The sequence below is a fragment of the Scleropages formosus genome, chromosome 6 (genome assembly GCF_900964775.1).
Source record: "Scleropages formosus chromosome 6, fSclFor1.1, whole genome shotgun sequence".
Taxonomy (NCBI): domain Eukaryota; kingdom Metazoa; phylum Chordata; class Actinopteri; order Osteoglossiformes; family Osteoglossidae; genus Scleropages; species Scleropages formosus.
Window position 1 is genome coordinate 11789273 of NC_041811.1, and position 17063 is coordinate 11806335.

The following is a 17063-nucleotide window of genomic DNA, read 5'->3' on the forward strand; positions in this document are numbered from 1 at the left end:
GTGTGGGGGGGGGGGGTCCAGGGTTCGAGTCCTGCTTGGGGTGCCCTGCAATGGACTGGCGTACCGCCCTGGGTGTGTCACCTCCCCACTCCAGCCCTGTGCCCTGTGTTGCCGGGTTAGGCTCCGGCTCCCCGCGACCCCACTTGGGACAAGCGGTTTCAGTCAATGTGTGTGTTTGTGTTTGTGTTTATGACACTTGAGTCATCACTCAGTTCACCTAGTGCAGCTGCATTATGTCTGCCATGCTCAGTGCTGTTCTGAAGGCCTATAAATACTGTACAACAAATGCAAAAAATAGGCAACAGCCTTACAGTCCCATTCATGGCTCTCTCCCCACCCCTGGAAACAGACCTCACACGCAGCTCATAAGAAGACAAAAAAATAACTTGGGCACAATATGTAATGTTCACAGGTTATGCAACTTGTCACTTGCATAATAAAACAATATAATCTATTATTTAGAAAAAAAAAAAATTCCGTGAAGCCATCAAGGGTTGCAGCCTCGCAGTTCACATGAACTCGTAATTCGAGGAATAATTCATGTTTTCTCTCTGTCATCACTGCTGCTGTATGAAGATAAAAAGCTTCGCCCACACCCACCCTCCCATATGGGAGTACGCAGCTTGGGCTTAATCCTTCTGCTTCCAGTCAGAGCTGCACAAACCAATAAATAAATAGATAAATAAATAAATGGTAAATGTTCGCGTCTTAAGAGCAGCTGTGGAATGACCCAATGTGCCAGCGCGCAGCCCAGTCGCGAAGCCTGCCGACCTGCCCTCGTACCCGGGCGATCTAGTCAGCGGAGAAGCCCGCTCCCCCTTCCCCAGCCCTCAGCAGGCAGCGGGCATGAAGCAGGAATGATTTACACCGCTGACGTTTTGTCGAGAGCGTTCTCTCCCGCTGCCGTTATTAAAGGTTTTTTATTAAACATCCCCCCGGACCGCTGGCACAGTTCTATGATTGCTTATTAATAACGGTATCGATTGGGTGCCGGCTGGCTATGGCGTCTTTCCAGTTGAAAGCTGCTGAGGCGAGGGAAGGCAGCGTAGTGGAGGAGGCAGGCCTCTCTGCATCCAGGGCTGGAAACTTACACCGGAGAATCGGAAGACTTGGGGGGGAAGCCCTGCAAGCTGCCCCTGACGGTTCGGTCTCTAACCAGCAGCGATCGCTGGTTCGCCCCCCCCCCGAGCTCTGGGGTCTTCCGCATCAACACTGTCCCTGAAACGCAACTTGTCCCTGCTTCGCCTGCTCTGGCCACATTCTAATGCCTCGACGGTATCCGTAGCGCGGATGTGTTCATCGGGTTCGGCGCACTTGACCTGGTGCTCGAGCTGATGCATTACTAAGGATAATGGGCAGTCCCGTGGGTCGACATTTACGCCCGCGTACTCCTCTCCGGTTCACGGAGTCGCCGTCAGACTACAGCAGCGGCCGAAAAAAACACATCGGTTAAGGCAAAAATGTTACGGCGAAAAGCAACGTAAACTTAAGGCAGCACGGATCGACGTCTCGCGCGTCAAATGAACCTAAGCAACAAACAGCATTTCCCTCGATGCGCATTTGTGTCGTTTTGTGTACTTTTCGCACTGCCCACATCTGAAAAGGAATTTGCACACCGCAGGTTCGTAACAAACACGCATGTTAACCAATGCACAAGTAAAATGCGAGGAAAGCGAGCCAAAAAAAAAACGCAAGCCAAAAAAGTTCTCTCGTTTTTGCAATGACTTCGATTAGCACAGTGATACCCGACCCTAAGGTAGAATGGTTGCATTGGTAATTCCAGTTCTTGCTTCAGCTTGATCGTAAACATGTTTCCCCCCGTTGTTGTATTTTGTTGCTCGCGCCCTCTCGAGCAAGGAAGAGGTCAGTACTTGGGCGGGATGACCACGATGGGGTCTCCGATCTTCGGACGCCACATGAGGACCTGGGCGTCGTTGGCGTTAGGCTTAACCATGGCGTTGGGCGGGATGGGCTCGTTCTTGCCCAGGATCTGTGGCTGCTCCTGGGCTACAGGTTCTAGCAGTCGGGCCCGCTGGCCCAGGGGTTTGTCTGGATCGATGGCTACGTGCAGCCGCATCCTCCAGCGGATCGTCTGCAGCACCAGAGTCTCGGCCGTGGCCTGGTTGATGGCCACCAACCAGGTGGTGAAGCTCTGGTCCCGCCAGATGCTGCTGAGCTGCGGTAGGTTGCTGTCGCTCACCGGCACGCCCCACGTCACGCTGGGGTAGAAGTTATCGTTCATGCTCACGTTGAACTTGGTGTCCTTCCTGGTGGGACCAACAATCGTGCAAGTCTCTGTGGTGTTGCCGTACCATGGGTAGTTCACGCCATCCGAGTCACTTATCGCTTCGATCTTGCCGTCCCTCAGGTCTGGGAGTTCCCAACTGGACCTGAGAGGAAAGTCAAGAAGGTGGAAGTCGTCTGACTTGCGAAGGACCATAACAGGCTTTCAGACAGAAAAAATAGCGGAAAAATCGGAACAGCTCACTGGTGGCCCTGGTAGACTCTAGCCTTTCTTTAACTCATCTTGGAAAAGGTGAACATTAATCTGCTTCGGTCAGGACTTTATCTAGTGCGACCGAGATCTGATATGTGCCAGTAGGACAACAATCAAGCAAAGTTGGGATGACCTCCCCTACTCCAGCCCATCTCCAGAAACCCAGTGCCACGTGGCTCACTGCTGCACAGCAGCAGTTGCTGACAAGCCTGTTTCGAGTACCGCCTCTGCCAGGATGGCAGCAGTTCCGAATCCCCCCCTTCTCCAGCAGCCTATCGATTCATTCTCGGCAGGGTGACCTTTCTCCCAGAACCTGAAGATCAGCAGAAAGCAGCAGATAAGAGCTTCTGCAAAGAATCTCCATAGGAGCCACAAGATATGCATCCATTGAACAAGGTGTAGATTACAATCTGGGGAGAAATAAGAAGCTTCTCGTGGAACCGGGTATATTTTGGTGCCCTGTGCGGCGCGCTGGTTCGCACACGGACTGCTGTAGTGTTTGCAGCGCAAACACGTCTTTACCTGAAAATCCCAAAAAAGGCGCAGCATGTCGCATGTGGGTGAAAGACAAGGACTTGTAACCAAAAGGTCACCGCTTGGAGTCCTAGGAGCGGTCCTGCTGTCGTACCCTGGAGCAAGTACTTGAAATGACCTAAATGATCTACTAAAAATAACAAACTGTACACACAGCTACACTTATACTTTACTCTTGGGTAAATGTGTCTAAGCCTAAATAATAATAATATTTTTTTTATATTGTTTTAGGAAAGTTTAACTGAAAGCCAAAGACCACAGAGTGCATTTTGTGCAACTTTTTACGGACGAAACGTAGCTCGTTGCGTTTTACAGGCAGAACACACATCACGCACTTTACACGGAGATATGAATCACACCGAGGCCTGCTGACTGAGACCGCTTCGGTCATGTGGTTTAGCTGTGGTCACAGATTCTGATCGTTGTAATGCTTGTGTCAGAAAAGGAATACGCTCTCACTGCGATTGTCCAGTTTGTGGGTTCACGTACTCACTCACACACACACACAGTTCTAAAGGCTGAAAAACTGCACTGTTGACAGTTTAAGTTAAAACGCACACATCGTCCGAAACCGCTTGTCCCATATGGGGTGGCGGGGAACCGGAGCCTAACCCAGCAACACAGGGCATAAGGCTGGAGGGGTAGGGGAGACACCCAGGACAGGACGCCAGTCCATCGCAAGGCACCCCAAGCGGGACTCGAACCCCAGACCCAACAGAGAGCAGGACTGTGGTCCAACCCACTGCGCCACCGCACCCCCTAAGTTAAAACACATCAACTGTAATCAATGCAAAGATTCATCCTGTTCACAGTGACATTTAAAATTAAAATCCTATCTTCAGCAGGCACACAGCAGAGATATTAAATTTTATGTGTATTACAATCTGTACGGTTTGTACAATTTTGTACGTTAACTGTGGATCTTCCTGTCATAAAACCAGATGGCGGCTTCATCTGGCACACCATAAGCAACGGGATCGCCAGCTCTCCGCCACAGTAACCGGTAGGGAATCACCGCAGCGGGATACAATTTCATTTAGTTCTTAATCCCTAGAGATATTCTAAAGAGCACGAAGGGACGTCCAGTAGCGATCTGGTGATACGCAACAAATGGACTGGATTCGAAGGAAAAGCTTCTTTACATGGACATGTATTTATCTGGAAGACACTTGGGCTCTAAGCAAATTAGAGGTTAAGAAAATACTGACGCCATAAACGCAGTGTAATAAATACACGTAATGGACTCAAATGACACGGTAAATACAGTCAAATGAGCGCAGCCTTCTTTCTCACGGAGCATCACGGGTATCACCTACGAGGAAGACCGAGAAAAACTAACAATAAGCAAATCACGGGCCAGGAGGTAACGTAGCGGTTGGAGCCATCGCCTTGTGATTTGAGGAGCCCTGGCTCACATCCAGCTTCCGGTGTAATACCCCTGAGCAAGGTACTTACCGTGAATTACTCTAGTGAGAATTCTCTTTTGAATAAATGAGTAAATAACTCAGAGTAGCTTTTGTTGTACAAACCTAAGATTGTAAGTTTTTGAACTAAATTGTTCCTTTTGTAGTTTATTCATGTAGCAGATGCTTTTCTCCAAAGCAAGTAAGAATTCAGTAGAACAAATAAAGGTTAATTACAAGCCACCCCGCAGTGGGTTGGACCAGGTCCTGCTCTCCGGTGGGTCTGGGGTTCGAGTCCCGCTTGGGGTGCCTTGCGGCAGACTGGCTTCCCGTCCTGGGTGTGTCCCCTCCCCCTCCGGCCTACAATTGCTGTGTCAGACACCGGGGTGAAGGATGTCTTGTTCAGCCTCAGCACCGGCACACGGTAAATGATCGATCGCAGCTCCAGCGACCGGCTGACGTAATTCCCGGTCGGGCCCCGAACAGTCGTCGTCAGCACGTAAATGTGATGTTACACTTTTACGACATATATTTACAGACCATGCAGCCGTACTGTCGCTGCACAATAAAGGTACACCCTAAATAAGGTAATCATACGAAGCACACCTCCAGGTTCTCTTTATCTGCCGTGTTTTTTTTCTATTAGAAATAAAAGTCAGGTAGCAGTGAATACATTTTCCAGCGCTTCGCAAGGGCCACGGTGATACCAATAACTGGAACTATAAGTGATGAGTCATGACTGCATATTTCATGGAAAAAAATCAAATTCAGTCACTCGTGTTTTAAATCCCAGTACAAACGGGTGTGCCGGGAGCTCACTGATGGCACACACGCGTAACGCTGAGTGAGGTGTGGCTGTGGTTCCTTTGCCTAGCAGTGCCCCGCGCAAGTAAAGGTCCAAAGCATTTGCTCGATTCAGGTGCTCAGTCGGCATACGGGATTCCAGGTCTTCTCACGGGAAGCCGGAGCCTAACCCGGCAACACAGGGCGTAAGGCCGGAGGGGGAGGGGACACACCCAGGACGGGACGCCAGTCCGTCACAAGGCACCCCAAGCGGGACTCGAACCCCAGACCCACCGGAGAGCAGGACTCGGTCCAACCCACTGCGCCCCCTACCTTGTTTCAGCAAATACTGCAGATGAAACGGACTGCAGGATGAGAGGACAGCAGAATGTCTTTCACTGTGTTACTGTATGAGCCTCTGTTCTCATGCATTAGTGTAAGGTAGCATCTTTTTGGGTCATAGCCATGGCAACGCCGAAAGTCCGCGTACAGCGTGACTGGTTTAGCACCGGCTGAAGGAATGCGACGCATTTGTTTAATGTTGTGTCACGTTTGCATACAATCGGCCGGGTTTGCGAGAAAAATGCGTGTTTGCTGCTCTCTAGGTGGGGGGCTAAGACCCCCCGGGGGCTGGTTCTACGCACCCGTGAGTTAGTCCCACTGACGCCTCGTTCTTCGGGGCGACGGAGTACGAGGATGCGGAAGAGCGGCTCAAGGTCTTGGCGCGAGTTCTTGCAGAGAACAGAAGGCTGGCTCTAAGTGCCAGGGAAAATCCTAGTAAAATCAGCAAGGATTTGCTGTTCCCCCAACGCTGCTGATCAGGCCGAAGTTGAAACTTGTTCAGCCGTTTCAGAAGCCTCGCCGTGTGAGAAACAGAAGGCTGGGCTGTTAGAGATGCAGTGCAAAGTCCATCACTTCTCATCTGCAGCAATAGTTCCTCCAAGGCTACCAACGACAACCCCCTTGAGACTGATGTCAGATTCCTCAACTACTCTGAATGCGATTTATCTCCATGAACTGCTTCCACTGAATCCTGCTGTGTTCTGTTGTCTCCTCCTCTGAGCAGAAGTTAACCAGAACTTACACTTGCGGTCCTGCACTTAGCAGAGGCTTTTTTCTGACGTGACGGACAACTCCGAGCGGAGGAGAGTACGCTGCACAAGGGGCAGAGAGCTTCACATACAGACGGTGAAAGCAAGGCTTTTTTTGACACCATCTTTTCTTCTGGTTCACGTCACTTACGAGGATGCCTATAGGGGTGACATTCAAACAGCAAATATATTCATAGCTTACAGTCTGATTTACAGCTGTTCTAATTTACAAAGCTGGCAGGAGATTGGGTAAGGAATGAATCTGAAAGAGAATGGTTTTCGGATCCTTCCGGAAAGTTGATAGGGATTCAGCGGTTCTGAGGGGCGGAGGGAGCTAATTTCACAGCATCGGAGCCAAAACCAAAAAAAGACACTTTTCACTGTTGACCTCTAGCGAGTGGGACTACCAAAAGCGGTCAGAGGTTCGACAGCACAGAGCTCTTGCTTAAGTGTAGGAATTAATCAGTTCTTCTCACTTTCCCTACATTATTCCATAAGGCTAAGCAGCGGAAAATTTTAGCAATTAACGGCACATAAATTGTGAGCTTAATGTTATGACCAACTTGAAAACCTCAAACACCTGAAGAAGCATGTACTGGAGCAAGACTGCCTTTGGGCACAGGTACTTTCACACTTCAGCCCTTGTATGTTCTCATAATGTGAAGCTAATGTTCCTTCAGTATAGGTACGAATTAGATATCCAACATATTTTGTTGGGAAGTTACTGCCACTTTACAAAAAAAAATATATATCTATACATATATGGACAACTTTTTGTAAGCATGAGAAATACCCAGGAAGGGACTCACCAGAAGGTACCCATCTATATGATGTGATTATTAATACCACGTCAGCAGTACTGCGCTGCTTTGAAGGTGCGGCAAGAGGAGAATTTGCATAGAGGCTCTGAATATTGCGGCCCCACGAAGGAAAACTATCAGCGGATTCATAGGCGGAAAAATAAGCGTTTCTAAATCTACAGCTGGTAATAAAATTGTTCCCAGTCATTCTCCCCTTAGCCCGGCGTGCAAAGTGAAAGAGGAGCGCGCACATACATCTGGGCCAAAACAGGCTGTCCCAAGCCCGAGAGGCTACTATCTCGTTTGACACGGTCTTTGTAATCTCTTACTTGCAGATCACAGTGCTGCAGAAAGTTAAGATAAAACCCACGTGCCTAACCAACTAAAACATTTCCCAACTTTTTTTTCTTTTCAACAAAGGCTCTAGATCCAATTGAGATATGAAGCAATACTTTATGTCCTGAAGACCTCAGCCCATAAGTCCAACATTCATTCATTCATTCATTCATTCATTCACAGGAATATTCATGTTGGTCCAACTGTACTTCTTTGACACGTCTACTGCTGGGACAAAACATGCATTTGAAGCACAGTGATACTTCAATAAAAAAAAGTGGCTTTATGATAAACAACATTATAAGCACGATTTCATTTTCATGGAACAGATTTCATTCATTTATTGTCTAGAGGTGTCTACTCCACACAGCTGTGTCTGCTGAAGTGTAGACATCCCTCGCAGACATAAGAGCAGAATTTGGGATCGACCTCATAATCACCACAGTGAATAATTCTCAGTGCGGATTTAACTTTTTCGTTGGCTTTTTTCCATAATGGCCCAAAATCCAAAATCAATACCACTTTTGCAATTAAACTGTCAGTGTAAAACAAACACTTGAAGAGGTGTGTGGATCCAGGGAAAGCTGGTAGAGCAGTGATTAGAGCTGCTGCCTTTCGACCCAAAGGTTGCAGGTCCAAATCTCTTCTCCATCTGTAATACCCATGAGCAAGGTACTTACTCTAAAAACTACACAGCTGCATAAATGGGGAAGTAATTGTAAGTATCTTAACGCTGTAAGTCACTTTGGAAAAAAGCATCAACTAAATGAAGTAACGTAAAGGCCGTCAATTCTGTTTTGGCCCTAAAAAGCCAGAATGAACTCTCCTCATCCCTCACAACTGCTGAATCCCTTCCACCTTTCAATAAGGGTCTCAAAACTCATCTCTTTCGCACCCATTTCCTTTCTCGAAACGGCTGTATGAAACAAACAAGCTGCGCTCCGTTAATCGTGTGTACGTAACTAAGCCCCCCGGGTGTTCCGAAATGCACTTTTGTTTACTCTGAGCTGTACTTCGCTTTGGAGAAAAGCATCTGCCATACACATAACTGTCAGCACAAATGTGTGGGCCTTGCCAGCTCCCCTACAAATGTCTGAATTCTCTCGCAGCTGATTAACACTTCCAGTTTTAAGGCTTTGCACCGACAACTATTTACGGAGGCTTGTGCGTGTTGTTTACTTGCGACAGAGAACATTTATATTAGAAGGGGCCATTTAATTTCACGAAACGTCGGCACATTATTCCTTACGTTCTTTAATAAAAAATGTATTGCTTGCTTATCCCCGTGCCTTTCTTTACATCTGACAAATTTATGTTTAAATATTAATTAATTTAGGGACTGAGGAGTCGATCACGAGCGTCAGTCAAGTTATAATCAGCATCGGGGCAGTTACAGAATGAAAATATTAAGTACACTCATAAACACACGTGCCTAATAGGAGATGGTCCCACATAATGAAGATGTGATTGAACAATATACGAATCAGGTACCATTTCGCTCTTGTAACAGCCGCGTGGATCGGTATTTTGGGATTTCCGCCTACTACTTTGGCTGTTTTTTCCTGGAAAGGGGGTAAAATTTACTGTTGTGAATGCATGTTGTGCGATAATTTCCAGAAATACACACGTGTAACAACTTTGTGGGATCATGAACGCATTACTGTCCCCGGGAGACAACCTGTATCATTTGGTCACAATGTCCCCTGTCCGAATAGCGACCAGTTTTGGGGAAATTCTTCCAGGATATCATCTTAACCGTGCGGCTGGTCTTCGACTGGGAAAACTCACTCAGAAAACATGGATGCAGTTTTTATGATGGTGAGTCATATGTCTGTTGACACCATATGCCATGAAGATCACCAGCTACTTGTCTCAGACCAAATAAACTCAGGCTTCTTGCCTATTAAATTCAGCAGGCACTTAAAACTCTTTCGGAGCATGGCTTCTCTTTCACGAGTTTGGACGTGACTGCTTATGTTAAGCCTTAAAAAAAAAAAAAAAAAAAACTGTTTCATAATTGCCCTCATTACCTTTAGCACACATTAACAGAGAACGCGACATAATCCACTTTGTTGTTATTTTTACAATATGCAAAACAGACTAGGCTTACATTCATTCGATGTGGGCTAACGAGACTTGGAAATGTCATTTAGGGAATGTCTCCCCTCCTTATTTTTATCTACACTTTTTGGGAACGTGACCCGCGAGCTGGAGTTAACACCTCTCCAGCGAAACCAAGAATAGCTGCTGCCCCTTATCTGTCTCACCAGCAGCACGGGCTCCGAAACTTACGAATGCACCATGTTGGTATTGTAACGTTATGTTTCATGTGAAGTGAAAAAGGGCCTTTTGAAAACTACCAGCAGTGCAGTTTTATATACATCCAATTTAGAAGCCATAGGCAACGATAAGTGATTATCGCAGCCGGTTCTTACCATCATTCTATCGATCACGAACCGGCCGCGCCAAAGAACGTAGGAATTTTGAATTAAAGGGACACAAAGGAAGTGTGCACTGTACAAATTATTTTATTAATGTTTAACTAAAGGCCAAGCACAAACATAACTGTGTATAAATGTAGGCAACTGTGTTAATGCTGCTGACATCATATCTGTACGCTGTATCGACAGTGTGTCCATCCTGTCTCGCTTTCTGTTCTGCACTCGTCCTCAAACACGTAACATATTCCTCTAGTTCCCTGACACCACCCTCACAAACAATTTGCGCTTTTCCCTTGCGTGCCTTCTTACATCAGCTGAATTTATATTATAATTATAATAATTATATGTATATATTAAATATTTTATTATATTATATTAAATACACACACACAGTGGCTGAAACCGCCTGTCCCAAGCGGGGTTGAGGCAAACCAGAGCCTAACCCGGCAACACAGGGCACGGGGCTGGAAGGGGAGGGGAAACACCCAGGATGGGATGCCAGTCCATCACAAGGCACCCCAAGCGGGACTCAAACCCCAGACCCACCGGAGAGCAGGACCCGGCCAAACCTGCCCCCCTCACTATAGTAAATACACATTGTCTGAACTGCTCGTCCCATATGGGGTCGCGGGGAGCCAGAGCCTAACCCGGCAACTCAGGGCGTAAGGCCGGAGGGGGAGGGGACACACCCAGGACGGGATGCCAGTCCATCACAAGGCACTCCAAGCGGGACTCGAACCCCAGACCCACCGGAGAGCAGGACCCGGCCAAACCTGCCCCCATCACTATATTAAATACATATATTATGTTATATTATAAAAGTTTTCCTTATACTTGGCTTCCCTACAACCACTTAACAGTACAGGCAGGTGTAGCTGGTACTGTAGTGGTTAAAGCTTCTGCTTCTGGATGAAAAAAGGTTGCAGGTTCGAATCCCACCTGCTACTGCTAGTGCAGCGTCCTTGCCCTTGAGCGAGGTACTTACTGTATCATACCCAGTAAAAATGGGTATAAATGGGTCAATATGGTGAGTCGCTTCGGAGAAAAGCGTCAGTTAAACGAATGAAAGTAAAACGCGGGTGTCGCGTGAGTCACAGTCAGACTGAGTCTGTGCATCCAGAGACACCAGCAGCTGTAAATAGAGGATGTTAGAAGAGAGAAGGAAATATACTTCTTGGCTACGATTTGCAGGTCAGGTGTTACCAACCAACGCAAGACACCGCAATATACTTCACTTGTCTTGTACTCGCCGCGCCCGAAACACCGCCGGCGGCGTATTGATTCGAACCCGTCCCCGACCGTCGCCGGCGCCACTTACATGCCCTTGGCTCCGTACTTGTTGTAGAACTCCATGTGGCTGCACGCCTGGATCCAGCCCACGGTCCACGTCTCCTTGCCGGCCACGGGCGGCACGAGGACGCGCGCGGACGCGCGGAAGTGCGGCGTGCGGTAGCGCAGCACCACGCTGGACGTCTCGTCGATGCTGGTGGGGTTCTGGTCGATGGAGGAGTTCACCTCCAGCACCATGATGCTCTCGCGGAAACTCCTGGGCTTGCAGCGGATGCTTTGGATGCAGCCCATGGCGTGGAGCCACACGCATAGAGTCCACAGGGAGCTGCTGTGTCCTGCGGGGCAGGGGGACATAAAGGGGGAGGGTGCCGGAGCTTCACGCGGCGGACCCCCCTACACACACACACACTCGCTCGCCCGCTCGCTCACTCACTCACTCACTCACTCACTCACACACCTGCCGTCAAAATCCGCTGCGTGTGTGTGTGTGTGTGTGGCGTAGACGACGACGTCACCCTCCTCCCGGCATCCGGGCTGCGCTCCGCTCCGCTCGTCGCGCAACTTCACCATCCATTTGCTTCGCGCCTCCGCTCACGCGTGTCTCTTCACCAGAACTGCGCTATAATCCAGAAAAGTTGGCAAGTGGCCGTGTGGGCTGGTTCGGCAGAAGAGCACGTGCTCCTTTTCCGCTTTCGTGCCCCCCCCCCCCCACCAGTCACTCCGAGCATCACGAAGCCTCCGTGATGCAACTTTCTCTTCCGTTTCTTGCCGTTTTCTTGCGTGTCATCTTAGAGACGGGCGGCCTCACACACACTCACGCACACGCTCGCGCACGGTGTGCGACATCCACCTCAGGCCCTGTGACTTCAAAGCTGATTCTGACCACAAATAATAGGGCAAAAAGACGAGAAAAACCGTTGTGCTGCTGGTCCATCAGAGTCTCTTTCAATTAATGACAAATCAAAGAATTCGCACTTAATTCCCTGTCCGTATTTTGGCCCGCAGATAAAGCGCTCGCTTTTCATTTATAACGTTTTCTTTAAATGCATGGTAATCGGACTGAAATAATTAAAAATGGTGACATTTGAAGGTGGGTAAAAAAATACCTCTCATGGATCGTAAGTGTTTCAATAACTGTTAAGAAGGAAACATCAAACTTTGTATTAATAAGTACGTAGACGTGCGTTTAGATTTTCTTCTCGTTCGTTTCACCTCGACAAGCCATTTTATTTTCACATATATATAAGAATAAAAAACCAACAAACGTGTAGGAAGAAAAAAGTTGAGAATTCCTACATGGTCAGCAGTTACAAGATGCATGAAAGACTGATAGACCCGTGATAGCGGAATTAAATTATTATTACTTTTTCTGCGCCGGATTCGACAAATGAATTAAAGTGACGAGTTAATAACATGATTGCTGGTTCAAACGGGAATCCGCAGACACCGTTTGGCTCGGATTCCACGGTTCACGCTGCGAAAAGCGCACTTGCGTGGTAAAAATCGCGGCTTTGCAAATAAACGAGCGACAAATGCGTGACAGTGTCGAGGCTTAAATGAGAACAGGGTCTGATCGGAATAATAAGGATCAGAGCGCGTTCCCTCGCAGATGCGCGATCTCGGTTATGTGATCATCCCCAGGTCTGCACGGGCGAGCGGCTCCTCTCATCCCCTAGCCTCCAATTGTCATAACGTGCTGTGGAGATGCCATCATCAAGTTGAAACGGATTTTCACGGGTCATCACCGCAACATCCAAAGGCAAGCAGGTCAACTTTCCACCTCCCCCGCCTCCTCACTATTTCTTGCTGGAAATGAACACATAAGAAAAATGAACTGAAAAAAAAGAGTCTTTTGTTATTCTTGAAGCATTTCTGTTCTCCAGTCCGATTTGCTTTCGTGTCCTGTCGACATTTCGTGTACGAATTTCGCAGAGTCCTTCATCGCCCCGTCCAGAGCCATCGCTCCCATAGCACGTTCTTCTTCCTCCAGGTCTGTCTCTCCTCTACTGGGAGGCTGCAGCTCTTTTATTCTAGTGGATGGAAGCGACACTTCCTCTAGAGACCAAAAGCATTCTGGGTAATGTAGTTTCACCGCGTTCCTCAGCTTCAATATATCCTGTACGTATTTAAGTTTAACGTTTTTATTTTTGGCAGAAGTCTTTCTCCAAAGCGAATTTCAGCTCAGAGAAAATAGCAGTGCTCTCCGCATCAGCCAAAGGGCTTCGATACATACACATAAGCAATATGTGGAAAATAGAAAAACACGGATTTGTTGCCATACCTTCAATCATGTTACCCGCTTCGTCGAGGTTTTGTAACGGCGTTTATTATTTTTGCTGCTGCTGTTTTTTTTTTTTTTAATTGTGCTTTTGCTTGATTTTAATAATCCCTTAAAAGCAGATTCGCTGAATGCAGTATAATTGTAATCAGAATGCTGAATCATCTAAATTAGCCACTACAGTACCTGCTATTAGTAGACATAGTGGTAGAATTATAAGAAAGACACTAAAATATTTTTCTAAAAGTAATAAAATCATCTGCATGGGTGAAATGCGATTTTCAAAAACAGTATTTCCACCGATTCGTACATAGTAAAAAAACATTGGTGTTGGATAAGTCAAGAAACTTAAAAAAGACATTTTAATTGCAAAAACTTTTTTCCCATTTCCAAAATCTGATTTTTGAAATTATTGTTATTTTTGTAGTTTATTTAACGGGCGAGACGGTGAACTATGGACTCGAATGAGTATTCGTTCAACGCCGTCCTATAGTTTGAGGCGCGCACACGTACTCACACTCGCGCACTGTCTCCGTTTAAGCACCATGGAGAGGGAACTCGTGCGGAGAAGCGGGCCGGCAGGAGCACAGCACGCCCGGAGCGCGCGTGGACGCGCGCGGGTCACCATGAAGCACTTCAGTGGCGTCACTGGGGGGGGGGGTGCAGACGGGTGTGGACCGCATCGGATGACATCATCAGAGGGGGTGACACCAAAATGACTGTCCGTAAAATTTTTGTGCAGTGTTTCAGCAGAAATGTATTATTTCATAAAATTACAAAAAAAACATTAGAATTTCAATAAATAACAACAACAAAACATTTCATAAGCCCAGCTTACATGTATCAATATACCTACAAGGCTAAATCTCTGCGCTCATTTACTTTTCGAACCAATGCGCTCCACTCAGCGCTCTCATTATTACCCAATGACAACGACGCTTCGAATCACGTGGTTTCGTCTCTACGCGCTACAAGGACGCGCTGTTGTTTTCGTTGCTGTGGGTGTTTTAGTCGCTGATCTTGTCCAATTTTCTAGTGTTTTAACTACAATATTGTGGTAATTACTATTTGTGAACCTGTATCAACAGCGTTAAAGAAACATAATTTTGATGTAGTTCTTAAACGTTTTTACTTCGAATTCTCTTGTTTTCTTACCGAATTTTAATTTTAACCATCAATATGTAAATGCGACTGGGTAGAATATTGTAATTTAACGGTGTAATTATAATTTTGCTAGTTGTTTGTGTCTTCGGTGGGCTCACCACCTGCTGGAGAGGCCGTAAGGGGCCGGTGCGTTGTGATTTGGGCGGTGATCGGGGCCGAGTGCCCGGCCGACCCAAACCTCGGGCGCCAACTCTGGCTTTTGGGACTTGGAATGTCACCTCACTGGCGGGAAGGAGCCTGAGCTAGTGCAGGAGGTTGAGAGATACCGTCTAGATATAGTTGGGCTCACTTCCACTCTCAGCTTAGGTTCTGGAACCACTCTTCCCGACCAGGGGTGGACTCTCTACTATTCTGGCGTTGCCCAGGGTGAGAGGCGGCGAGCGGGTGTGGGCTTATTAATAGCCCCCAGTTCAGCCGCCATGTGTTGGAGTCTACCCCGGTGAACGAGAGGGTCGTCTCCCTGCGCCTTCGGGTCAGGGAACAGTCTCTCACTGTCGTTTGTGCTTATGCGCCTAGCGGCAGTGCAGAGTACCCGGCCTTTTTAGAGTCCCTGGGGGGTGTGCTGGAAAGCGCTCCCACTGGGGACTCTGTCGTTCTACTGGGGGACTTTAACGCCCACGTGGGCAGCGACAGTGACACCTGGAGGGGCGTGATTGGGAGGAACGGCCTCCCTGATCTGATCCCGAGCGGTGAGTTGTTATTGGATTTCTGTGCTAGTCACGGTTTGTCCATAACGAACACCATGTTCATGCATAAGGGTGTCCATCAGTGCACTTGGCACCAGGACAGCCTAGGTCGGAGGTCGGTGATCGACTTTGTAGTCGTTTCTTCTGACCTTCGGCCATATGTCTTGGACACTCGGGTGAAGAGAGGGGCTGAGCTGTCAACTGATCACCACCTGGTGGTGAGTTGGATTCGATGGCGGGGGAAAAAGCTGGACAGACCTTGCAGGCCCAGACACATAGTGAGGGTCTGTTGGGAACATTTGGTGGAGGCCCCTGTCAGAGAGATCTTCAACTCCCACCTCCGACAGAGCTTCAGCCAGGTCCCGAGGGAGACTGGGGACATCGAGTCCGAATGGACTATGTTCCACACCTCCCTTGTCGGGGCGGCGGTTCGGAGCTGCGGCCATAAAGTCTCTGGCGCCTGTCGCGGCAGCAATCCCCGAACACGGTGGTGGACACTGGAGGTAAGGGATGCCGTCAAGCTGAAGAAGGAGTTCTATCGGGCCTGGCTGACTCATGGGACTCCTGAAGCAGCTGACGGGTACCGGCGGGCCAGACGGAACGCGGCTCTGGCAGTCGCCGCGGCAAAAACTCGGGCCTGGGAGGAGTTCGGTGAGGCCATGGAGGAAGACTTTCGGTCGGCCTCAAAGAGATTCTGGCAAACTGTCCGGCGACTCAGAAGGGGGAAGCGGTGTTCTGCCAACACTGTTTACAGTGGAAGTGGTGCGCTGCTGACCTCAGCTGAGGATGTCCTCGTGCGGTGGAAGGAGTACTTTGAGGATCTCCTCAATCCCTCCGACACGCCTTCCGTAGAGGAAGCTGAGGCTGGGGACTCGGAGGGGGACTCGTCCATTACCCTGGCTGAAGTTGCTGAGGTAGTCAAAAAACTCCTCGGTGGCAAGGCTCCGGGGGTGGATGAGATCCGCCCCGAGTTTCTCAAGTCTCTGGATGTTGTGGGGCTGTCTTGGCTGACACGCCTCTGCAGCATCGCGTGGAGTTCGGGAACGGTGCCTCTGGACTGGCAGACCGGGGTGGTGGTCCCTCTTTTTAAGAAGGGGGACCGGAGATTGTGTTCCAACTATAGGGGGATCACACTCCTTAGCCTCCCTGGGAAAGTCTATGCTGGGGTACTGGAGAGGAGAATCTGACCAATAGTCAAACCTCGGATTCAGGAGGAGCAATGCGGTTTTCGCCCTGGCCGTGGAACACTGGACCAGCTCTATACCCTCACTAGGGTGCTAGAGGGTTCATGGGAGTTTGCCCAACCAGTCCATATGTGTTTTGTGAACTTGGAGAAAGCATTCGACTGTGTCCCTTGTGACATCCTGTGAGGGGTACTTCGGGATTATGGGATTCAGGGCTCACTGCTACGGGCTGTTCGTTCCCTGTATGACCGGAGCAGGAGCTTGGTTCGCATTGTCGGCAGTAAGTCAGACCTGTTCCCGGTGCATGTTGGACTCCGACAAGGCTGCCCTTTGTCACCGATTCTGTTCATTATCTTCATGGACAGAATTTCTAGGCGCAGCCAGGGAACGGAAGGTGTCTGTTTTGGTGGCCGCAGGATCTCGTCTCTGCTTTTTGCGGACGATGTGGTCCTGTTGGCTTCATCGAATCAAGACTTACAGCGTGCACTGGAGAGGTTTGCAGCCGAGTGCGAAGCGGCGGGGATGAGAATCAGCACCTCCAAATCCGAGGCCATGGTTCTCAGTCGGAAAAAGGTG

General features: G+C 48.6%; 1 protein-coding gene across 2 annotated transcripts; it reads right to left on the reverse strand.

The window, feature by feature from the left end:
• Nucleotides 1–255: 255 nt before the first annotated feature.
• Nucleotides 256–11738, reverse strand: fam78ab (family with sequence similarity 78 member Ab). 2 transcript variants are annotated; one of them, XM_018740287.2, is made up of 3 exons: nucleotides 11633–11738; nucleotides 11204–11510; nucleotides 256–2390 (listed from the first exon to the last, which is right to left on the reverse strand). In XM_018740287.2, exons 2-3 carry the CDS (start codon nucleotides 11464–11466, stop codon nucleotides 1865–1867), a joined length of 789 nt encoding a protein of 262 aa, XP_018595803.2. In that variant the 5' UTR covers nucleotides 11467–11510; nucleotides 11633–11738; the 3' UTR covers nucleotides 256–1864. The 2 variants fall into 2 exon arrangements, with proteins under 2 accessions (XP_018595803.2, XP_018595802.2); XM_018740286.2 differs by lacking the exon at nucleotides 11633–11738 and having other exon boundaries at nucleotides 11204–11624.
• Nucleotides 11739–17063: the final 5325 nt, after the last annotated feature.